Below are 25,460 nucleotides of genomic sequence, written 5' to 3'. Positions count from 1 at the left end.
CTTTAATTAATACCGCAGAGATTTGAGTGTGTTTCTGTAACAATTTCAAGCACATGGAAGAATGTACCAGAGTGTGGAAGGTGTGAAATTCCAGGTAGGAGACTTTGTTCCTAGACGACGGGGAGCCATTTGCAAGCAGGAGAATGACATGTTCATTGAGGAAGACTTGCCATGGAGCTGGGTATTGCTGCTGTCAGAGGACATCCTACCCTAAAGAAACTCATCAGGCCTTATAACAAAGAAGATGTTTCCTTTGGGGTTCTAGGTAAGAATGTCAGCCAAATTTTTCACCACCCTTTTGTGGCTGTCTTTTCAGCATTGCTTCAAAGTTATTATCTAACTGTTTTCTTACCAGGACAAACATCTTTGTTAAGGTCTGTTCAGTTTGCAATTGTTCCAACCTTAATATCATTACAATTAGATAGATTTTTAAACTAGCTAGTTTAGCAGTCAGACTACTAACTGATAAATGTAGCCAAATCTGTAGTTTTCTTTTCTGTCCTAAGATCCTTAAAGCAACTCATCTGCCCCAGTGTATCAACCTACTTCATAAACAACAGAGTAGGAATAAAAGAGAAACCCTATTTAGGTGCAAATTAATGTCCTGTGTGGCTGCGGGAGGGTGGAGGGGATTCTGTTATTTACTGGATTTAAATGAAAGAATCCCAGCCATATATTTAGAGCAAAAGCAAATTTTAAATTTGCTTCATACACAGGATTTAATATAAGACAATAAACTTAGGCCCAAACAGAAAAGTTTGTGAGCATCAATAACTCCTGTCTTGCTCATAAATCACAATATTGATCATATATAAATTAATGCATGAATGTATACATTTGTGCATGGGAACTTATGAAACCTCATTTATTATATGAGAATGAAGTAGAAAGCAATTTTTATATTATGAACACCTAATTAAACCAGTTAGCATTTTAAAAAATCTTAGCTGAATGGCTCTTATTTGCAAGAATCAATTCTTTACATCTCCCCTTTCAAAAGAAAAATGTATGGTGAACTGTCATTCCCACTACAGCTTTTGCTTTGGGTCCTTGGGAAGAGAACTTAAGACCAAGGTGTGAGCATTAAATGACAACTCATGAAAAGGAGAGAAAGGAACTTCTGGGTTTCATTTATAATCCTTCTATGCATTCCTCCCAATGACAAAAAAACCCTGGGAGTGGTCACCACAATGTTTTATTTTACTTTATTCCTTGATAAGATTTGCTTTGCTAGAAAAATCTATCCTTCAAATAGTGGTTATTGTTTAAATGGAAATATCAGACAGCAAGCATATTTGCGTATTCTATAAGTAATGTCTAGTTAAACAAGCTATTCATTGGTGGAAAAAAAAAAGATTCAGTATTTTTTATTAAGATGCCATATTTTGTCCTTGGGATAGATCTCCAAAAAGGTGTAGAAATAGTAAATCAGTGAAAATTGTACCTAATTGGGAAGGTAGGGAAGAAAAAGATTACTTGTCAGTAAGTAACAAGATTCCTTCTGAAAACCCAAAATGCATACCCTGGATTAGTGTTCTCAACACTGGCTGAGCTTCAGGACAACTATGTAGTTTTTAAAAAACATGTCAAGGTTCCCACTCCAGATCTACTTAATCCCAATATCCAGAGTTTGCCTTTTCCTGCTCTGCATTTACCATTTTTAAAAGCCCTTCTTAACTTTGATGTACAGCCAGGGTTGAAACCACTGCTCCAAAGGCTAGTGCTACACATGAGTTGTCAGAGAAGCAACACACAGGGTTAATATGAGGATTAGGGAAACAGTGGCATAACAGGATACGTTGGTGTTAGCTAAAATTCTCTATGCCTTTGATTGGAGAGTTGGGGTAAATTGAAGTAGGACTGTGCACATGGCCATAAGGGCAAAAAAAAGAGAAACAGAAAACGTAGTTCAGCCTTCTCTTGGACTACTGTCTTTGTAACATCCTAGACAATTTAGAAAAGTAGGTACTCAAATCCATGCATAAGAAACAAGTTTGAGGCAGCAAGATATAACAAATCCAATACAGAAAGGATCTCAAGTTATAATTCAAAAATCAAAAGGTCTACGGCTACTAGTAGTTACTGCGCAGTTGAAATACAGCTAGTGTGAAGCAAACTGAACTGAGATATCGTAGTGTAAAATACACACCATTTTCAGACTTAGCATGAAAAAATTATAAACATACCAATAATTGTATACCGACTGCATGCTGAAATGATAATATTTTGAATATTATGAACTCAGTGTATTCATTCAAACTGTTTTTAATGGGGACACTAGAAATCTTAAAATTACATTACGGTTGCTCGGATTCTGTCTCCATAGGGCAATGCTGGTGATTTAAGCCTAACGTGGGGAGACTGCTTGGCACTAAAGGGGCGAAGGGAAGGGAGAGCTTGAGGAGGGAAGTGATGGTAGTCAGCGCCTAAGGTAAAGGAAAGTAATAGGCCTTGTTTGTAACAAGTCATTTAAAAATAAATCCCTATAAAAGATAGTTACTGTGTGGGATCACCCGGACAATACTGTGGGAAGAACGTCTTGGAGCAGGAAACGATTAATTTCCTTGAAAAGCCCCCAAGAACTTAAGTTCAGCTTTTAAGGCTCCCGATGCAACCCACCGGCCTCGCACTGGAAGCCGGGCCAGCTGGGCGTGGGAAGGGCCCTGCCCGGAGGGAGGAACATTCCGGGGTTGTGCGGGGAAGGCCCAGGAGCCACGCGGCTCAGGAAACCACCCCCGCGGCTGGATAGGACACCTCACTGACCCCTCCTTGGATGACTCTCCCTAGGCCCTTACCCTGAAAGAGGGAAATTTCTCCCACAACGCCCTCCGGGCCCACGCCTACGCTACACTCCAAGGCCGCTCCCACTGTGCGCCAGAAGACCCCACCCAGGTGGGCAAGAGGGACGCCGAGAACCGAAGAAACCCAGGTGTGTGCTTCCACTGCACGCGCCTGCGCTAAAACCCCTACTCCGCCCCCTTGTTTCAGCCTCTGCTACCGCGCCTTAGTCCTCCCTCCTTTTCCCCGCCCCTACCTGTGTACGTCACAAGAAATGACGTGTAAAGCGAACAATCACAGTCCCTCTCCTCATGAGCCAGTAGGGAAAGGGGAGGGAGGGGTGGGGGCAGAGGACGGAAGGAGCTGGCTTGGGGCCTGGCTCATCCCGGTCACCCAATCAGAGAGCCCTGGGGCGGGGCCCGAGAAGAGGGTGGGGGGTGGGGCTAGGGAAAGGAGTAAGAAGGCTGCGGGGAGGAGAGGGCGGGCTCCCAGAGATTAAAAGCGGCCAATCAGAGCGCGCCGGCTTCTTTCGGAGAGCGGCGTGGGGCGTCGCCGCCGCCGCCGCGCGCGCCGGGGGCTGGTTAAGGCCATGAAACAAAAGAAACCCTGAGAGGGGAGCCGCTGCCACCTCCACCAGCCCGCCCCGCTTTCGTCCCCACCCACCCACCTAGTTACCTATCTCTGCCTTCTTCCCCTGCTCCTCCACCCCGCCCTCTCCGGCCTCCGGGCGGCCCTGGCGCTCCTCGACCCGGGTTGTGAGCCCCGCCGCCTCCCCAGAGGAAAGGTGTTTGTGCGCTGAGCAGGGCCGGGGCCCTGTCCGCCATGGGGCTCGCCGCCCGCCGCGCCTGACCCGGCCGCCGCCGCCGCCGCCGCCATTGACAGCGCGCCGCCGCGATGCCCAGCGGCAGCTCCGCGGCCCTGGCCCTGGCGGCGGCCCCGGCCCCCCTGCCGCAGCCGCCCCCGCCGCCGCCGCTGCCGCCGCCGCCGCCTGCGAGTGGCCCGGAGCTCGAGGGGGACGGGCTCGTGCTAAGGGAGCGCCTGGCCGCGCTAGGCCTCGACGACCCCAGCCCGGCGGAGCCCGGCACCCCGGCGCTGCGGGCCCCGGCGGCTCAGGGCCAGACCCGGCGGGCGGCGGCGCTGTCTCCTGAGGAGCGAGCTCCATCTGGCCGGCCCGGGGTCTCGGAGGCGGCCGAGCTGGAGCTGGAGGAGGACGAGGAGGAGGAGGGGGAGGAAGCGGAGCTGGACGGAGACCTGCTGGAGGAGGAGGAGCTGGAGGAGGCAGAGGAGGAGGACCGGTCGTCTCTGCTGCTGCTGTCGCCGCCCGCGGCCGCCGCTTCCCAGACCCAGCCGATCCCGGGCGGGTCCCTGGGGTCGGTGCTGATACCCGCCGCCGGCTTCGATGCCCGGGAGGCGGCCGCGGCGGCTGCCGCGGCAGGGGTGCTCTACGGAGGGGACGATGCCCAGGGCATGATGGCGGCGATGCTGTCCCACGCCTACGGCCCCGGCGGCTGCGGGGCGGCGGCGGCCGCCCTGAACGGGGAGCAGGCGGCCCTGCTCCGGAGGAAGAGCGTCAACACCACCGAGTGCGTCCCGGTGCCCAGCTCCGAGCACGTCGCGGAGATTGTAGGTCGCCAGGGTGAGTGCGGGTGTGTGGGGAGGGTGTCCAGCTGGGCATGGCCCGGGGCGTGGGTGGGGAGACGAAAGAAACGAGCTTGGGGCAGAAAAAGCGAACCCGGCGAGTCCCCCAAGTCCACCGCCAAGGGGTCTGGGAGGAGCCGAGGGTCGACGAGATGAGAAGATGGGTCACCTTGTGAAAACCCCACGGTGTTCCACTCATTTGCACGATAAAAGGTAATAAGTTTCTCCAGCTACCCAGTCCGGCGGCGTTCACTTTACTCGGTCTGTATTCCTAACACTTGTCTGGCGTGGCACCGAAAAACCTCAGTGAGGTGGTAAAAGGTCGGTGGGTTGTGGATTCGATGTTGTGCACGGAAAGCTTCGAGATTGCAAGTTTGCGTAGCGGACTGCCTTGTAAAAGCGCTGTTTCCCTTACAGTAAGCAGCTTGTTCGGGTGAAGAAATTGACAGAAATGGAGTCTTGTAGAAAGAGCTCATTCGAGAGGGAAGGGGATGTTCAAGTGGTCGTTAACCACCACCCCCTCCGCCCCTCTGCTATTCTGAAACTTAGCTTTTGAAGAGCAGTTTGAAACTCTCTGTTGATCTTATTGTATTCCTTTTGATACATTTTTAACTTTCCAAAAGGCACATTGGCTATCTTTTAGAACACTGCAGGGCACACGATGTAGAAAAACTGGACAGTAAAGTCGTTAAGTTAAGGAAGTTTATGCGTTTATACAGTTTTCAGTAAATTCTCTTCTTCACTTGCCAGCACACCAGTACTGCAGACAGACTCCTCCCACATTGTTCAGACAAAGGACCTATGTCTCAGATTCCAGGAGTAGATTTGTGAAGGTGGGGGAAGGGGATGCCCAGAGTACCTCTGTATCCGACATTTTTAGGGAAGATCCTATGCTCTTTAGTGTAGTTTTCCCCCCCTTTACTAAGGGAGTAAATATTACCTGCAGCTGACTTATTACAATATGATTTAACCTGGTTGATGCCTCTCTCCTTACTGTTAGGTTGAGAATAGTGTTGGGGTCAAATAAAGAGAAATGATGGCGCTGCTGCTTAAATGATCTCATCTTTCCCAAGTGGTCTAAAGTACACATAAATAAGAGGTCTGTCGAAATGGTGGTTTCAAATAACAGAGTTGGCTCATTTCTTACCTCTAGGATTTTAATAAGAAAAAGCCCATCTGAAATCTGGATAAAGGAGATAGCTTATTTCAGACTGCCTGATGACTGGTACTTAAAGGCAATGTTTACAGCTGGCGCCATTCAATTGAGTTTATTCCTGTAGTTTGGTAAATTTTGCATGCCTTGTTTGGTTTTTGGTTTGATGTAGTTGTTTTGGACCCCCCACCCCCAATGCTGAAGATACTATGCCAGAAGAGAACTGTAACTTTACATAGGTTAAAATTATAATATCTCAAATTAGATATCCAGAGTGAGTTAACAGTTCAATTAAGAACATCGAGGAATTGCTACATATCACGCTTGTATTTTGCCAAGCATTGAGTTTATGGCAGCTGGGAACTTGATTCAGACCGGCTTGCTGCCCTTAAGAAGCTAACAGTCTAATAAAGCGTGGAATGGCACTAGTCTGCAGTTAAATGACACTATAGAATGTGACAAACAAAACACATATATAAGAACATCAACCCTAGAGGGCCTTGGAGAATGGATACGATTTCAGCAAATGGAGATGGAAGAAAGGCTGAGGGACAACATGAGGAGAGGTGTGGAGGAATCATCTCTAGGTATGATTGGAAAGTTGTGGGGATTTTTGTTTGTTTGTTTTGATACTTAGGGTCTGATACTTACGTGAGTGATGAAAAGGGGCTGGAAAAGTGTGTTGACGCCATACTAGGATGCCACTTCCTCAGCACAAGTTGCTTCAGTGTGCTTATGGTGATAGGTTAGGATAACAAAGGAAAAGGACACTTGGATGCCAGTTTTACTAAGGGACAAGATACTGAAATCTTTTGTATATTTAGTTTAATACAAACTTTTGTCCTCTATGTTACACCCTTTAAAGCATGATTAAAATGATCCTTCATTATGCAAACTGTTACCTTTATACAAATCCACTATTTAAAAGTAACTGATTCAGTTCAAGCTTTAATTTTTACCAAATTATAGCAATGAAATAGTCTTAAAGTTTTTCTTTTTAGGACTGTGCTTATTGGTTAATAAGAAAATGTGAATCTGTGTCTTAGGACATGAGGACAAATTGCTGACTATTCTTTTTGTGTTTAATATTTTCCCAGTTGTCAGTACTGTTAAAAGCATGTCATCATCCCCTATCTTATCTTAAGAGCAGAAAGTCTTAGCCTTTTCCTGCTCTGAACCATTCAACTACTGGATCATTGACCCCTTTGCTCCCCCCACCCCTCAGCAGCACCATAATAAAACCTGTAAAGTTATATTCCCACTCCTACAGAAAACCAGGCAACATCTAATGTTTGCATCCATTTAGCATGTGATAATTTCCGTTTTCCCTAGGTGAATAAACGGTAAATCATTTAATTTACTTTTTGCTTTGGGTGAACTAAATTTTCCTCCTTAAGATATCCATTCCTGCCATTTTATTCATTACCTGAAGTGATAATTTTCAGTTTGACATCTCTTAGTTGGTTTTGGAAATAATTATGTCACAGATGGAGACATTTGTGACTTCAGCTCTGAAGCAAAGAGTAGGACAAATGAAATTCTGAGTCACAGAGACTAGCAACTCATGTAGATGGCCTCTGGTTCCAGCGTCTTTCAAAAAAAAAAAATTTTTAAACTGCTGCTTTTGATAGTGATGAAAGTTGGCAGAGTGTTGACCTCATATTTATACTCCCCACTAGCAGATGGTTATTTGCAAATGTTAAATTGGCCCCCCTTTTATAAGCTTTGCATCTCATACCGAAATCAACATTACTATAAAATCAAGCCAGGAAATAAAGAGGCTTATTGTGGATTAAAGATGTTTTAGAATATAGACATCTAAAGTAAACCTAACAACAGATTTCAGACCTAACTTTTTTTAAAAATGTAGTACCTGAAAGACCCACTCACAGTGGTTAACAGGTTTAAATCAGCGGACTTTGTTCCAGTTTGTACAGCCATGGATAACCAGTTAGACCAAAAAGTGAATTAAAGTAGAACTCTGTACCTGTTCTTAACTACATTGTAAATAAATATGGAATGTCATAAATTCAGTTGTTTGAAAGACTTATATAACCCAAGGTTTTATATTACTGTTTAAGATTAATGTACATCTGCAACTATTTTCATTAGTGATTTATTTGATGGTATATGTGTGTTCTCTAGCCTCAGAGTCGAGAAAAGCTTTTTCTGGCTTTTTTTTGGGGGGGGGGGTTACACTGTCAAAAAAATTTAAGCTTATACTCTATCTGAATATTTAGGAGTAACACATATGCTTATATACATTATCTGGCATGTAAACAGTTTTTAAAAGATGAGGTAAAAATGGAGATTGGAGTGTTTTGATTTTTCCCCCCCCTGCACTGGATTTTCTTGTACCCTACTTTGGCTATCCCTGAGCTAGACCTTAGAAATTTTTTGTCTTCTTTATTGAGCTATTCTGTCTCCACTGATCCCCATTGGTTGTGTATATTGTCAGTTTTTAAACAATTAATATGTTACATTGCTTAAGGTTGTTTTAAATATATCCTCGTGAAAACTTTTCCCAGTTGCTGAGAGTGGAACCACTCTTCAGGTTCTAAAAAGCAGCAGCTTGGTCTTGTACATAAATTTTCTGTTTAAGGAGAAATATACATTTCATGAGGATAACTAGTTTGAGATAATGCTAAAACACAGTGTCTTTCTTCTTACGGAGGAGGAGGGATTATTGGCATTCTTTCTGCCAGGTACTATAGCATGTGCTATTTAACGCTGCTAGATGGTTATACCCATTTTACAGATGTAGAAACTAAGGTCCTGATAGGTAATTTACTCAGATAGTGGAACTTGGATTTGGACCAGTTTGTTTGATAGTAAAGTTCTTACTCTGCATTGCTGCCTCAGTACTAAAGTATTTTGCTAGGCTTTAAAATCTAAATAATAGTTTGTATTAGCTCTGGGATTGTTGGGGAAGCATCAGTTATAATTGTTTTGCAAATGAGTGGGGGAATCTACTGCCTTTCCTTCCTACCTTATTAGCTGATGAACTATTTTGATTCACTAGGCAAGAAATGGAAAATGAAGTGGTAATTCAAGGATGTATCTTCTGCCCCCTGATAGAAATGCCACCAACCTAAAAATGATCCCAGAGAGTGAAATAATTGAGAACTAATACTATGTTAGAGATTTCCATTGAGAAAATTTTCCAACAATGTCTGTGGGTTGAAATTCTCCGTAGTTCTTACATTTTAAGTTTTCAGGGAAAAGTAGGATTTAGTTATAAGATTGTGCTTAGTGTTTTGTGGATTTGGTTTTGAATGAATTTGATATTTGTACAGAGTGATGAATTTAATGCTTTTGTTTTAAACTGTGTCTTAAACATACTTTAGAATGTATGTTTTAATATAAAAAAATATATATTGAAAACCATCCCAGTTTGCCCTTACCAGTCTCTGCTCAGCTGTGGCATATTGGAAAGAGCCAGCAATCAGAAATTAAAATTCCTAAATTCTGATTACCCGGTGCCAATAACTCACTTTGTGATTACTTTAATCACTTCAACTCCCTAGGCTTCAGATTCCTCTTCTTCAGCTGGGTATAATCATATCTACTGTACCTCTAGGGACTCTGAATTATACACAAGTTGACATATATATGAAACTGTAACTGAGAAGCACACACTACTTCTAAGTTAAATCTGAAATTAACTTGAACCACTCTATTTAATCTCATTCACCTTTTCTTGGCTTTAGCCGACAGTTCATATGTTACTGTGTTCTTCTAATGTGAGAACTAGAACCAACCGATGTCTGAATGCCAGGCAGACACGTGGCACTTCTGTCCAGATAGGCTTAAATGATGCTGTGAAAACAAAGAGCCCCAACATCTCAATATTAAAACAAAAAAAAAGGTTTGCTTCTTATTCACAGGGGCTCTGCTCATTTTAGTCACTCAGGGTCATAGGCCTGCAAAGCAGCCACCATCTCAAGTGTTGCCTGGTCTTCCCCTGTGAAAGAGGGGTGAGGCAGTGGCATAGCACAGACTGGTCTTCAGATGTCAGACTGGAAGTAGTAATCACATCTGCTCGTATTTCATTAATCGGAGCAAGTCATCTGGCCACACCTTTCTTCAAGTGGATGAGAAATTGCATTACAACCATGTGCTCACAGGAGAGAACCAGAATATTCATGAACAGCCATGACTACCACTGTATTTTATAATCTGTGGGATTGTTACAGAAGTTTAAAATGTGATTTATGCCATACAGAATTTGTAATTTAAATTCAAAATGAAAAAAAACAGGTAATATTCATAAGATACTAAATAGAAAGTGTATTTGCAGTTTAAAAATGCCTTTAGGAAACTCCACATAGATTATGGATAATCTGTTTTAAAACCCCATTGATCTTTAGGTGATTCTAACGTGATATGTTTTTTATTAAAATTCATCTTAATCCTTCCCAAAGGGCTTATATACCATAATGCATGTTTACTTTAACTTTTTTCCTGTGCTACCATTAGGTACTATATAGACGTGTATATGGATTAAATCTGATATTTAAGCTTTTAAAATGATAGTCTAGTGTCAGTAAGACCAAGCCCAACCCTGTTAAATTGAATATGCATAGCCTAATGTTATTTGAATACTTTGTCTTTATTCCGTGACTGATTTTGAGAATTTGAAGTTACATTGCATAGAACCTCTTTTCATGCCAGTGTTTGGGATTTAAGAACAATTCCTGTGGGTGTGGCTTGTTGCCTTTGTCTGTTAAGCAAAAACTGCAGTTGATTGAATGCAGGGAGGCCTGATTTGACCACAAGTAAAGTTGTCATGAAATAGTAAGACTAGGCCTTAAAATAATACAGAAAATTATTTCATGAACTGCAGAAGTAGTAGAAGATAAGCATAAAGTCTTTTTGTCTTAAACATGATTAGAGGAGAACAGGGAGGGAATAGTTCCAGACAACTTAGAAATCTCCTCAAAAGGTTACCAGCGTAAAGTGTTTGCCCTGTAGGCTGACCTTTCTATACTGTCCCCCTTTCTGTACCACTCTCCCCTCCCCTTTGGCTCATCTTCTGCCTTTCCACTAGTACCTGCAGGAAAGGATACTGAACTTAAGAGTTAGAAAACTTGTTAGAGACCTGGTTTCACCATTTGTTGCCTGTGACAGTGGACAAATCACTTAACCCCACTGAGTCTGTTTCCTCTTGTGGGAAGAAAAAACTTCTTCCATCCACTTGTTCTTCCTGGCCTCCCCCTCACCCCTCATTGGTCAGGTCACAGTTTGAGAAGGTGTCATTAGTACAAATTCACTGTACAGTTAAAAGTATAGAGATAATATATATGAGGCAGGGTAAAGTTTATACATTTTTTTTATTGCTAGATTTGTACTCTGAGCAAATGCTAGTTGAAGCCCCAAATTGTCACTTTAGTAACTTTTTATACTAGGGTATATATGCTACTAGTTAATGATATCCTTTTTTTTTTTAATTTACAGTGTCTTAAAATTTATTTAAAATCGGAACTTTTTAAATGTATTTCCTGGTAAAGAGCTAAGCTAGTCTGTAGTCTGGAAAAGAATCATTTACAGATGAATCTGATTCCACTGTATGGTATCTAAACAGGTAATTCTAAGGTTTCGCCTCTAAAAGGCATGAACCTAATTTTAAAATCCCCAGCTAGGAAAATTGTTCTGCCTTTCATCTCTAATTTACACCTTTTTCTGGGTGTCACAGCTTTAGTGAAAGGCCAAATATGAGCCTTTTTTAATTAAGTATTTCGATCCTCTTGTCTAAACTAAGTGAAAAAGGAGGAGGGAGGATTTTAAATATAGTTTGACCTCCATTTTTAAAGATATTAAAGTAAAAAATATGCAAGGACTTCTCCACTTCTAAGAATCAACTAGGAAAATAAGACAGGTTGAGAATATGGTGTATGTAGGGAATGGGGTATTTAAGAGTCATTAATTTATAACTTTGGGCAAAGTGTTGGGTTTTCTTCACGTATAAAATGAGACTGAACTAGATTATCTCTTGTAGCTGTTACATTCTGATTTTTGTCCAGAAAGGGTTCCTAAAATCATGTAAAAGTAAATCAGTTTTCAGATTACCAATTAGATTGACTTCAGCATACCTCCTCCCAGTTTTGTAAAGTAGCTTTTAACATGCTTTTCACAGTCTAAATGTAAGTTTTGTCTTTAGGAGATAAGTAGGATATAAATTCTTTAAATGTTTTTAACTTCCCTATAGAAAATTGATTCATTTGATTTTTTTTTAAGTAATGAACATTAAAATGTGTCAGACAGTATGCCATTCCATTTGATCCATTCCTGTTTCCATCATACAGATAAAGAAACAGATCTGTGGAGACATAAGTAACTTTTTCAGGGTCTCAAGCTAATAGAATTGGAGACTTCAATTCTCAGTAAGTGGTAGAGCAAGGATATAAAAGACACTACCAACCAGATGTTTTCGAACTAGATGGAAGTGGTGTTTGCACAACACTGAATATACTGAATGCCACTGAATTGTTCATTTTGAAAAATGGTTAATTTCTAGACTGAATTTCACCTCAGTAAGTTATTTAAATAAATAAATAATGAAATGCCCTCCCAAAATAAACTGTTGAGGGCACAAAGATGAATAAACACAGTATTCATAATTAAAAAAAAAAAGAAAATGACAGATCACTATCTGTACATGAACATGTGTAGATAACCAAATCTTTGTGGTGCTTGAAGTTTGTGAAAGTCAGTGAGGGCAGAACTGAATCTGTCATTTCTACTTCCTTGATGTCACTTAAAGTATCTGAAACAAAGCAGATACTTGCTGTTTGAACTGAACTGAACTGCTGGATTAGAAACTTGCTATTTTATTATTATTTTAGTTTTCACATTTTGGTAATTGGGGTTTTCTTCTCTTTTGCCTTTATCTCTAACCCTTTAACTGAGGAGCCAGTCAACCTAAGTTGTCTAGATCTTTTGTTTTAAAGGCAGTAAATGTTCATATGAATACTGATAATGAGTAAAACTAAAATCACATAAATGAAGCTGTTTGAAATGTCATAGTAATGCCTAGAGTGAAACACTATTCTTAACAGAAAATTTCAGAGAATTCTGAGTAGAGTTACAAGAAGGACTCTTGAACCCTATAAAGGAAAGCTATTTCTATATTATGCATTTAGGAATCCATTGTATTGCTAATTTATACTGTATTTAAGTGGATTAAGTTGTATGCATAAGTAACACACTCTAGTTGGGAATTAGCTGATACTCATCAGTCTTTGAAGCTATAATACTGAAAAATTGAGTCCTTATAAAATTAAAGGAGTTTTGATTAGTCTGTCTAGCTATTCTAAGCGAAAAGGACCTTATTTATATGTAAAATCATTAAATAATATGACCCCCCCATTAATTTAATACATTATGAAATATACACATGAAATAATGTTTCTCTAACACTTCTAGAGAAAAATGGTATGTAGTGAGAGGAGTATGGAATTGAGACAACTCGTGTTTGAGATCTGACTTTGCAGTTGGTAGATCTCTAAGCTCTCTGTTATTTCAAAGCCAAGCCTACTGGCTCGGTTTATTCATGTGGGGTAGTGGGAGTTAGGTGGCCTAAAAAGCTATCCTTTACTGAGCACCTAGTTGAATAACAGGCTTGGTAATAAGTGTTCTTAATACATTATTTCATTTAATCATTGCAACAACCAAGTGAGAGGAATATCTGTAATTATAGTTCCTCACCCATAAAGGAGAGGTTTAGTGACCTGTTAGAGCTCACAAAGCTGGTTAGTGATGGTCTGTCCAAAGTCTTGTGTTCTCAACTATTACTCAGCCTACTTTTCTTGGGGAAAAGAAGAATACATACATGCATGTGAGATATGGTAGTATCTGATTGTCCCTAGTGCTTTTTAGACTTCAGAAAGAAGTGATTTTGTATTTCCTAGAAGAGGGACTTGGTCAAAAAAGAAAAGCATTGGAAAGGACCTTGAGGTTGAATGACCTAACATTAAACCATAAGTGAGCTGGTGGTAGATTAGAGGCCAGTCCTGCAGATAATCAGGTTTTTGCTCCTTACATTGTTTCTTTTAAACGAAACCTTCTAAGATTAAGTGGTAGCTGTGACAGTAGGAGTCATAGCTCTGTTTGTATTATTCTTGAGTTCTTAGATCCTTTCACATGACAGTCTCATCTTTTCCAAATGGCCACGTTTGTTAGTCAGAAACTGTTATTCAGAAGATGGGGGAGAAGTACTAGGAGAATTTTCCCGTTATTTAAGGGAGATATCTGAGCGGAAATAGAAGAGGAACAAGGCATGTTTAGGAGATGATAAAGTCTGGGAGAAGGATGGATTAGGGGTAGAGGGGGAGACAATTTTAAAATCAAGCCAAGAGTTCTAATTTTCTCACAGGTAAAAAGAACTCAAGGAGTTTCACTCTCTCTCCTCATTTTTATTAAAGTGTGTGTGTGTGTGTGTATGTGAGTGTGTGCGTGCACGCACATGCGCACACTGATTTCTCTCTTAAAACAAAACCACTGGGGGAGAATTTTTGAAGAAGGTATACCCCAGGGATGACCCAAAGTGGAAATATACACAGTTCTGGTTTGTGTTCGTATTTTACCTTTCTCAAGTTGCCTTATACATGTAGCTAATTTATTCAACAAGTGGAAAATACAATGAATTTAATTTCTGGAGAACAGAATCCTCTCAAAAATCAGCAATGCTTCACATAACATTTGGGTCTCCTTTCTTTAGAAAACAAAACAAATTCTTTGCACCTGAAAAATAGTTTGAACTCCCTTGCCTGACACTGAAGACCACCTCCCCATGTAGCCTGCTCCCCTGGCATCCTCCCCTCCAGCCACTTAAAGCTCCCCCTGAACTGAGCCAGGTGTGGTCTCCTGGCTGCCTTCTTGGACTCTTGATTCCTGCTTTGGCACTTGCAGTTCCCTCTGCTCTCCTTCCCACCTGGCACAACCACTTTCTTCAAGCCTAAGTTCAGATGTCTTTGAAACTTCCTTTCATTTACTGTAAACAGTAAAGTCCTGTCCTTTTCTATGCTCCCACTGCTTTGTATGTCTATTTTCATTAAAGCAGTTAACTTAGATCAGTATTGTTTGCATGACTGTTTCCTTTCTAGACTGTGAGCTCCTTGAGAACAGAAATTATAATGGTTGCTGTATTTCAGCTGGAATTAGCACCTGTACCTTTATAGGGAATTTAATACTTGAATGGATAAGTTCAGGTACGAGGCTGGTCTTTTTCTCATACTTGGTGAATGTCCTTGGGCTGGAGAAGGAGTGGTATAGCTGGTCAAAGTCCTTAGGACAAGTGGAGGCCAGCTTTTACTTGTATGTCTCTTACCAAATCACCCACCTCTTGACAGAAACACCCTGCCTTTGTCAACACCCTGGCTTATTTAGTTCTTTTCTACCTATTTTGATTTTTAGCTCTATCCCTCACCTTACACCAGGGCCTGTGATCCCCAAACTTTTCTTGACCCCCTTCTATGTAGCTACTGCCCTGGGCATTGGGTCACTATTCCTAGGTTAGGGCTTAAAATTTTTGTGAACCAAATACATTCCTTTGTTTAAAAACCAGGGACTTGGTAAAATGAGGAAATAATTGGAGGAAGGGAAAATGGTGGTGTGGTAGGCAGACTAAACCCCCTTCCCCTGAAAATGCCTATACCCTACATCCTGGAAACTGAGTATGTAGGATTATGGACCTTGAGATGGGGAGGTTGAGGTCATCTGGGTGGGCCCGGTGTAATAACAGGAGTCCTTTAAAGCAGAAAAACTTAACTAGCTGAGCAGATATGAGAAGAGGAGCAATTTTTGAAGCATGAGAAGGATTCAGCCTCCACTGCTGGCTCTGAAGATGGAGGGACAGGGTTATAAGCCATGTTGGTGGCCTCTAGAATCTGGAAATGGCCTTCAGTGGACAGTCAGCAAGGAAGCAGGGAGCTCAGTCCTATGATTGTAAGCAACTAAATTCTGCCAGTAACCTGAATGAGCAAGGAAATAGATTCTCCCCTGGAGCTGCCAGAAGGAACAGAGCCCTGCAAACACCTTGATTTTAGCCCTATTGAGCACCATGACAGACTTCTGACCTACAGAACTATAAAATAACAGATTTGTGAGGTTGAAGCTACTGTGTGCGGTAACTTGTTATGGCAGCATTAGAAAACTAAGGCAGATACTAAGGAAAATTAACAGAAAAAAATTTCTGGGTTGAGGCCTCCATTTTCCTTCTAGCTCTCAGCTCCTAGAGGCCACCTGCAGTTCCCTGCCATGAGGGCTCCGAGGGCAGGTCACAGCGTAGAGTGTTTGCTTTCTTCCAGGCTAGCCAGAGTACATCAGACTACTTCTGAGACCAGCTGGGGAAAACTCTTTTAAAGGACTCGTGATTAGGTCACGCCCACCCAGGTAATCTGGATAATTTTCCTATTTTAAGGTGAATTGATTTGGACTGTAATTATATCCATATTGCTGACTGTAATTAATTCTACGTCTGGTTAAGTACATCGTTCCACATGTTTCATGGAATTAGAAGGTGGCCCTAAAGTGGTTTTAAGCTTTTCTGACTGTGGCACCCCACTCCTCCCCTAGCAAAACATTTTACCTTGCAACCAATAGCATATATATTTCACTAAAACATTTGGAACCTATTAAAGTGATATTGGAAACCATGGTTTGAGAAACACTGAAGATAGCATTTCAACTCCTTTTCTTCCTTCCAGCTCCTCTCCCAGCAGCAGCAGACCTCTCCCTCTTAATTGCCAAGGAGCTGCTGGTGGGAGAGGCTCCCTTTACCCTGGAGAAGCAGGACTGAACCTTGACTGTACCAGGGAGTGAGACGACCAGATTTCTGGCTGCTGCTGAAGTGTTATAAGGTGAAACACAGCCCGAGCTACCGTGATAGAGAAAGGGGAAATGGGTTCCTACACAAGGGAAGTAAGTTGGAGACTATTTGGGGAATTTACTTCCAAATCAAAATAAAATTACAACTAGGAAAATCATAAGTGTTATCCTATCTCTCAATCTCCACACAGTCTGATAACACAGCTTGCTATATGTTGTTTTTTATTTGTAGCTGTAAGAAAACAATTGTTAGTCCTTACCTCTTGTACTTAAAAGACAGTTATGATCACTTACCCTGCTGTTCATAAATGTTTTAAAAATGTCAGCCAAAATTTTGACTGATATGTTAAGTGTAATAAAATGTGTCACTTCATAGCAGATTTTTTAAAATCTTCTAATCACTTCTTTGAAAAACTAATGCATTTGTATGGTTCAGAATATATTTAAAAATTTAAATGTACAAGGAAAATTAAGTCTCACTCCTCCCCTGTCCACCTGAGTCAACCAGTTTCATGACTGCACAGTATTTCCTTATATAGCTGTACCAGCCTCACACTGCTACAGACAGTAATATAATGCAGAGGTCATTTGCACCTGCACAAGTGTGCGTACAGATGCGGTTCTACCAGTGGGATTGTAGGGACAGACACGTGCAGTTGTAATTTCAGTGGATATTGCACACTGCCCTTGAGCTGTTTATCTCTCAGCAGCTAAATGTGAGGTCCTCTTCCCCATTTTGATATTTGTTTTTGATATTTGACAGTCTTATAGGTGGAAAACACCTCAGTTCACATGAAAATGGGAATTTTCATGTTCAAAGACATTTATATATTTTCTGTGAGCTTTCTTTTACCTGTTTTTTTCTGTTGGGTTTTGGTGTTTTGATACATAGTGTATGGGTATGTGTTTAAGAGAATGTGATGTGAGTTGTAAATAATTTTTTTACCTTGTTTTCGGTGACTTGCCACGCAGCAATTTTTTTAAAGTGCAGTCTAATTTATCCAGAACCTTTGTGGCTTCTGAGTTTTGTGCTACTCTGAGATTATAAATTTTTCCATGGTTTTTAAAAAATCTTCGCATTTTCAAATGGAAAATAAATCTAAAATACTCTAGAAAACTTCTTACCTCCACCACCTGCAAAATAATAAAGCTAGTCTTCTGATTTTCTCCTTTAGTTTGTGTCATCAGTTTAGAACTCTGCCTATTTAAGTTGTCCCCAGCTTTATAATGTATATGTATTCCAGAAACCATGTGTTGGTTGTTTGGTATTCATAATATGTATGTTCCTATAGAAATAGTATGATCGAAGAGGTTTCCTATAGTCCGAATCTGAGTTTAGGCTACAGTGTTTTAAGCTGCCTTAGAAAATTTAGGAGCGAGAAGAAGTACTTCTGTCTGGCAGTGGCGTAAAAGGGGTTGGCTTTGCTGTCTTCTGGCTTCCTGTTTCCCTGATCTACAAAACCTAAGCACATGACCCTTTGGGGCAGGGTAGGCCTATCTTATGCCCTTATCTCAGAAGTGGTCCAAGCTCCACCCATGGCATATTTTCTTTCTTTTAGGAATATTTTCTTAGTTAATAATTCACCTACTAGGCATTAAACAAAAAGTGTTCTAAGTTGCAACTGATGGTTGCTTATAATCTCAGAAGCATTTAGAGAGGTTTCTTAATTTAGCTTTCTAATGTTCATTATAGTAAGGGTGGAGAGGGGCCAACCCTAGACTCTCAGGCTAACTCTCCCTTTGCCCTATTATAATAGAAGTTCCCTGGTGTTTTTCTGCAGGATGTTAAGTACCCTCTTTGTTAGGAATGTGATTCTAGCAGACTGCCTTCTTAAGTTGTAGCCCAGAGTATAAACTCATGTATCCAAATATTGACAGTAAGTCTCCTGAGTGTACAGTAAGAACAGTTGTTCATACCACCTCTTTCAGACCTGAGGTATCTCCATTGGTCACATATTGGTCAATAGAAAGCGACTGCAGTTCTCAGCTTCAGTCAACACCTGTGCTGACTGAGAGAGTTTCCTAGAGATTCAGCCTGTATAAATGATAAGTAGATATGGAAGTTTTACTGTTCTGGTTTTCCAATCCACTTTCTATTGTGGGGCAAAAGCAGATATAGATTTTCCTATACTCAGAAGCTATACTGTCGATTTAATCTTGTAGTTCATTGTAGGTATAAACTTGTAGCAGCACTGTATAATAAAAAACTTTACTGTTTCACAATAGCATAAATTTGACTCATTGTAGTAATTTCTTGATAGCCCCAAAGCTTCCCCCTCCCCTCAGCCCTTACCTCAGCCAGTTATTTGCTTTCCTGGCAGTTTTGCTTTTAGCTACACACCTCCCCTCTGGTCTTCTCAAATGAATATACCTTCAGATAAGAGTAAACCTGGCTCTAAAAGTGTTTTCATGATAGGTACCTAAGATCCAGCAGGAAGAAAGCTGCCATTTCTTTATAAGTTCTGCAGCTTCTTGGAAGGGGGAACAGGATCTTCATTTGTAGTTCAGATCCCAAAGTTGAATGATAGGTTGAGTAAAGTTCCATTGAATATGCTGTAATTGAAGTTAGCATAATCAACTCCCTTCAACAAGGCTAGATTAGCAGTATGGTGCCAGAGTATGAAAGTCCAAGGAAGCTCTGCAAAAAAAGCAAAGCAGTATGTTTAAGAAAGGCCCACTGTTCTTATATAGGAAAACAGTGGTCTTCGTTTCAACAAATGTTATTTGGCCACCCCATGGCATACACTTAAGCCAGCTGCGAAGGGAGAATGCTTAGGAAGGGCACACAGACCAGGCGTCAGGGAGAGGAAGCTTCATAGAGATTGAAACATCTAAACTAAAATCTGAAGGGCTACCAGGAGTTAAGCAGAGCTGGTAGTAAAGGGGCAAGGGCAAAGGAACATTCTGGTCATGGTAGTAAGGGAGCATGGACAGGAGTGAAACATGGTGGGAGCACACTGCAGCATTTAAGAAGTGAGGATGGGGAAAGGAGAGTGGGACAGAGACAAGGCTTAGGGAGAGGCAATCAGGTACTGGGTAAAGAGGGACCTCGTGTGTGCCACATTGTTTGGACTTTATCCTTATGGTGAAAGGGAGCCATTAAAACAGTTTATGCGAAGAAGTGATGATGTGATCTGTGCTTTGTTCAGAAAGCATCATCTGCCTACAGTGACTATAGAGGATGGACTGGAGGCAGGAGCCCTGTTTGGTGAGGGTGGAGGGGACTACTGCAGTTACACCGGTTGGAAGTAATGTCTGGGAAGAATTAGTTATTGTACGTTATAGATTTGTTGGGGGCCAATAAAGGTTTCAGAAAGAGAGCTGCCCAGATTGAGACACGTCTTCAGTAGCACCTAGCTTCTTTATTTTGAGGAGCTGGGAATCATATGATATATTCATTAGAAGAAATCTTTTCTGGCAGGCTTCACGATGAGCTCTTTGAAAAGTATAACCCTAGAGTTGTATGCCTTAGTTGTATGTTTGACATTTTAAGTTACCGCTTGAAGCCCTCTAATCTTACACGGTTGGCGCTAGTAATGGGTGATTACTCCAAAAAGTAAACATAGGTGGTTATGCATACGTGTCTTAGATTATTTTATTTAACTTAAATATACTTAGGATTTAGGGCCAAAGCCTTTTATTTGAGAATTGGTCTGCCAGCCAGAGTAGTCCTTCAATAAAACCATATCCAACACCCATATTCTACATAATTTCCGGTTTGTTTATTTTGAATTTAGCAAGAACTTTACAGTGAGTACAGAGTTATTCTATGTTAGTTTGACTGCAGGATTTTACAGTTGTCTCACCCATGGTTCAACTGCATTTTTTTCTTTAAGGTATTCATCTTTATTGGAATTTTAAAAAATCAATTTTCATACAACTTCAGCGTCTTTTTGCATTCATGTCATTGGTTTATGTAATAGTTAATTTAGTTAACACATGAGTACAACTAGAATAAACAAATATGGGAATAAACACAATTGATTCTTTGTGTGCTTAAAATCCAACTGATGGAACAAGAGTGAGATGACCTTGCTTTGAGCATTTTGTTGTCATCAATTGAGTTTTACGGGGAAAGAGTAATAATGTTAAGGTAAAATGATAAGTAAGTAAAAGTTGAAGAACTTCTGTCATGTAGTATAGTTGTGAGAAATTTGAAGTTCTTGGACTAACAAACACTAGATTTTGAAGTCAGACTAGGTTTAACTCTGGCTCTGCCACTTACTAGCTGTGTAAACTTGGACAAGTTATACAATTTTCCTGCGCTTTATTTTCCTTAGTAATAAAAGGAGTGTAATAGTCTAGTTCTTAGGGTTGTTGTGTAGGTTAAATAAGACAGTGGATATTAAGTGTGTCACGTGTACATTAATAGCTTTTCTTTGCCACCAGTGCCCTGCAAGGTGATAAACTATTAGTGTTCTGTACGTCAGACCTAGTCACAGTGTTGCTGGCCTATACAGAGTATTTCGTGCATCATTTGCAACGACTGATAGCAGGAGGGAGAAGACGATAAGCCTGACCTCTGAGTTAAAGACCTCCAGTAGAGGTGTCACCTCTTCCCAAATGAGAGCTCACTGAGAAAGTACACCTCAGGAGCTAGGAGCCTCAGTGGAATGAGGAAAGCTTTATCATTACGTAGCGATAAGTTTTTGTAATGAAGAAAAAAATCTTAAAGCTTAACGTGATGGGGGGGACTGCCCAGAAGCAGACTCTGAGCTTGAAAAGAGCTTCCTGTCACTAGTCTTGATCAATATTGTTGAAGTGGATGTTGAGTCTTATGAAATATGTTTTTTCTAACAGGTTGTAAAATTAAAGCGCTGAGAGCCAAGACGAACACGTATATCAAGACACCTGTTCGTGGTGAAGAGCCCATTTTTGTTGTCACTGGGCGGAAAGAAGATGTTGCCATGGCCAAAAGAGAAATCCTTTCTGCTGCAGAGCACTTCTCCATGATTCGTGCATCTCGAAACAAAAATGGCCCTGCTCTGGGAGGGCTGTCATGCAGTCCTAATCTGCCTGGTCAAACCACCGTTCAAGTCAGGGTCCCCTATCGTGTGGTAGGGTTAGTAGTTGGACCCAAAGGAGCAACTATTAAAAGAATTCAGCAGCAGACCCACACATACATAGTAACTCCAAGCAGAGATAAGGAGCCTGTCTTTGAAGTGACGGGGATGCCCGAGAATGTTGACCGAGCACGAGAAGAAATAGAAATGCATATTGCCATGCGCACGGGAAACTATATCGAGCTCAATGAAGAGAATGATTTCCATTACAACGGTACTGATGTCAGCTTTGAAGGCGGCACTCTCGGCTCTGCGTGGCTCTCCTCCAATCCGGTTCCTCCTAGCCGCGCCAGAATGATATCCAATTACCGAAACGATAGTTCCAGTTCTCTGGGAAGTGGTTCCACAGATTCCTACTTTGGAAGCAATAGGCTGGCTGACTTTAGTCCGACAAGCCCATTTAGCACAGGAAACTTTTGGTTTGGAGACACACTACCTTCTGTGGCCTCAGAAGATCTTGCGGTTGATTCTCCTGCCTTTGACTCTTTACCAACATCTGCTCAAACTATCTGGACTCCGTTTGAACCAGTTAACCCACTCTCTGGCTTTGGGAGTGATCCTCCTGGTAACATGAAGACTCAGCGTAGAGGAAGTCAGCCATCTACTCCTCGTCTGTCTCCTACATTTCCTGAGAGCATTGAACACCCACTTGCTCGGAGGGTTAGGAGCGACCCACCTAGTACAGGCAACCATGTTGGCCTTCCAATATACATCCCTGCTTTTTCTAATGGTACCAATAGTTACTCCTCTTCCAATGGTGGTTCCACCTCTAGCTCACCTCCAGAATCAAGACGGAAGCACGACTGTGTGATCTGCTTTGAGAACGAAGTTATTGCTGCCCTAGTTCCATGTGGCCACAACCTCTTCTGCATGGAATGTGCCAACAAGATATGTGAAAAGAGAACGCCATCATGTCCAGTTTGCCAGACAGCTGTTACTCAGGCAATCCAAATTCACTCTTAACTATATATATATACATACATAAATACTATATCTCTATATGGACTCGTAAAGGCATGGGTATAATGGTACCCCCAGTAAACTTCCTAATGAATTCTTATGACTGTTATCAGGCTTTATTGGGATTAGGCTAAAGTTGTTAGTAAACTTATAAAAGGCTGCTATGGTAACACTAAACCTAAGTGGTCTCTTGTCTATTAGTTTGGTTTGAATTATTAATACTATCCTGTAGACTCAGAGACATAGCTTGTATAAGAATTGCTAAAGCTGACGTTCAACTCGGCTGAGTGAAGATAATCATAGGTGGTGTGAACCTATGAGAAAAGTGTATACGTCTAAGATTTCAAAACGATGAGTCCCAAAGCCTAACCACATTAAGAGTTTATGGAGGGTACTTGGCATTACAGATGATTCAGACACTTCCAGTGCTGCCTTCTTTACACTGCCAGTTTTGACAAAACAGGTTTGTTTGTTTTTTATTTTACAACAACTTATGCCTAATTCTGCAGGATTGCAAGTAACTTTTTAATGCATTGTGATTACTTATTGGTAATAATAGGGCTGATGGCAGTTTACTCCATCACTGGTTATAATTTGGGACACAAACTGCTACATTGACCTTCATCTCGCCCAGTGCTCACGGCTGGTATGATCAGTGGATCAGGAATGCAATTGTGTCGATTGTGAATTCCCACCCATTGCCTCCCTCGGTGAATCTGGAAATGGCCACCTGGGTTTTTTCATTTCAGGAAGGGCTTTGGGATGCACCTATATTGGCTAATAATTGAGGATGCGAACATTCCATTCATTAGTCTGATCAAGCTATTGATTAATTTTTAGACTATAGATCAAAATGTGAAACATTTTATGTTCAATCCATATTTGTCTTGCACATTATAAATATATTTTTATTTTTAGTAATTTAGGGGAGGGGGGAGGGGGAGAGGGATAATGATGCCCTTAGCGTAATTCACAGAAGCAGCTGTGACGACCTCCAATCAGTTTACTTCATTTCAAAGCTATTTCCAATCACAAGGAAAGATTTAAGATACACTTTTACATTTCACCTGTGGATGTCTACGACTTCATCCTCAGTATGTTCCCAAATCTGTGCTGGCATTGAACGGACAAAATGTTATACTGGTGGGTTTTTCTACTAATTATTTTTTGAAGCGTTATTTTCCCAACACAAAAGAGCTTTTTTTCTCAGTATAACAAAATTGAAATCCTATGTGTATTGAATAGTAAATAGACAAATTTTATTTTTTATTTCCACTTGAAGAGTTACATTTCGTATAAAAGTTTACAAATAACGGTTTTTATTTTGATTTTTTCAGTATAAAAAAATTGCCTTGATGGCATATTATGATGTAATGCTAATTGCTTGTAGGATAGTTAAATGTCAGTATTGAAACCTAATCTTTATAGCTGCCATCTTGTAGATACAAACGAATGTTCACCAAGCATGTATTTTGTATTCTGTTGCATCGTACACTGCAACTAATAAGCCAAGGAATCGACATATATTAGGTGCGTGTACTGTTTCTAAAAACCACAAACTAAGAATGATAAATTATCAATATAGTTTAGTATTTGCTAATTTTACTACACTCTTTTGTTATGTATATGTAGGGAAGTGATAGGGATTATAAATTCAATTTGAGTAAAGTTTAAAACCATATATTTTATGATAAAGGGCCTTTAACTTAAGATGGCCAAAGCACTGATATTATATATTTGCTGTAAAGAGAATTATAAGAGTTTTATTTTTCTGATATTAAAAGTTACTTAATAAAGACTTGTTTCCATTAACTTGAATGTATTCTCCTTGGTGTTTTTCATGTAATCATTATTTTAGACTGGAGGATTGCTGTTTGCCAGAACTGAGAATTTCCTCTTACAGAGTTTCCCTTTTCCCCAGCCAGTGACCCATGTTCTTTCTTGTAGTGATTTTGAATGTGTTCCTAGTGTTGAATGTGTGGGTTATGCCCCTATCCAAATTTAGCTTTTTCTTTAAATAAGTGTCACGTTATAGTAAAATTAGAGATTTAGCTAGTTTTAGATTGTGTAGTTGCATGTTTATATAGTTGACCACAAATAGTCACTAATTGTAAATAAAATAGTAAATGACTTTATACATATTAATATTAACTAAAATCCTGAGTCCAACTTACACTCTATTCAGTTTCTACCCTTTTTACGGATTTTTGTGTCTTTTTATCACCAAAGCTATAAAACTAATTTTTTTCTAATGTGAAGGTACAAGTTCTAAATTTTCAGTTGCTGAGTACCTTCTGGAAGGTTTTGTGGTTGATAAAAAATACTACTCCATTAATGAAACTTGATACCGACTAGAATAAATTATTGCTGCTTGTTAAAAAGCAAGAATAAAGACACTTTAAGATTGTTTTAATAAAACCAAAATTCTATTCTTGATAATTAAAGATACTACATAGCCATGGTAAGACTTTTCATTGTAAGTTTTGGACAAATTTTCAGGCTGTGCTAGAAGACTCTGGAATATATAGATTTGATGATGAGCAAGATCATTGCCTTACAGAATTATTTTACTAGTTTTAGGATTAGCCTCCAGAAGTATGAAAGTTAAATAGCATAGATTGAATGAATGGTGACTATGAATTTTTCTTTATTTTTTGATGGAGGTACTGGGGACTGAACCCAGGACTTCATACATGCTAAGCATGCACTTTACCCCTGAGGTAGACCCTCCGAATTTCTTTAACTTTTACCTAAAACAAGGTCAGAATCTTTCAGAGGACCTTGAAAATAATCTGCTTTGGAGCCTTTCCTTGGCAGAGGAAGCCAAAACTTTGTCTGAAACTGTTAGCAGAACTGATAAGCACTTATCCAAGGTCTCAGTCTGAATCTGCCTTTCCTCACATGTCTACATTGATTTTTTTGTTTATGGAAGTGGGGGAGAGAGGCTCCAGGAAACCCTGGGGACCTGTGTTACTAGGGAATTACAGCATCACACTGGATAATTTGCAGTGAATAATCAAGAATTAGGCAAACCTACTGAA

General features: G+C 40.6%; 1 protein-coding gene across 1 annotated transcript; it reads left to right on the top strand.

Annotated features, from left to right (window-relative positions):
• The first annotated feature begins 3,095 nt into the window (after positions 1 to 3,095).
• MEX3C (mex-3 RNA binding family member C) lies at positions 3,096 to 24,237 on the top strand. Its single transcript, XM_014557663.2, has 2 exons — positions 3,096 to 4,414; positions 21,197 to 24,237. Exons 1-2 carry the CDS (start codon positions 3,673 to 3,675, stop codon positions 22,420 to 22,422), a joined length of 1,968 nt encoding a protein of 655 aa, XP_014413149.2. The 5' UTR covers positions 3,096 to 3,672; the 3' UTR covers positions 22,423 to 24,237.
• Positions 24,238 to 25,460: the final 1,223 nt, after the last annotated feature.

The sequence above is a fragment of the Camelus ferus genome, chromosome 30, assembly GCF_009834535.1.
Source record: "Camelus ferus isolate YT-003-E chromosome 30, BCGSAC_Cfer_1.0, whole genome shotgun sequence".
Lineage (NCBI taxonomy): Eukaryota > Metazoa > Chordata > Mammalia > Artiodactyla > Camelidae > Camelus > Camelus ferus.
The sequence above is the reverse complement of the archived record's forward strand: the minus strand, read 5'-3'. Positions and strand labels throughout refer to the sequence as shown.

Bases quoted from the DNA above. Each gene is read 5' to 3' on its own strand.
- MEX3C (XM_014557663.2), top strand. From the start codon at position 3,673: ATGCCCAGCGGCAGCTCCGCGGCCCTGGCCCTGGCGGCGGCCCCGGCC. The intron at 4,415-21,196 runs GTGAGTGCGGGT...TTTTTCTAACAG, and splicing joins GGAGATTGTAGGTCGCCAGG to GTTGTAAAATTAAAGCGCTG.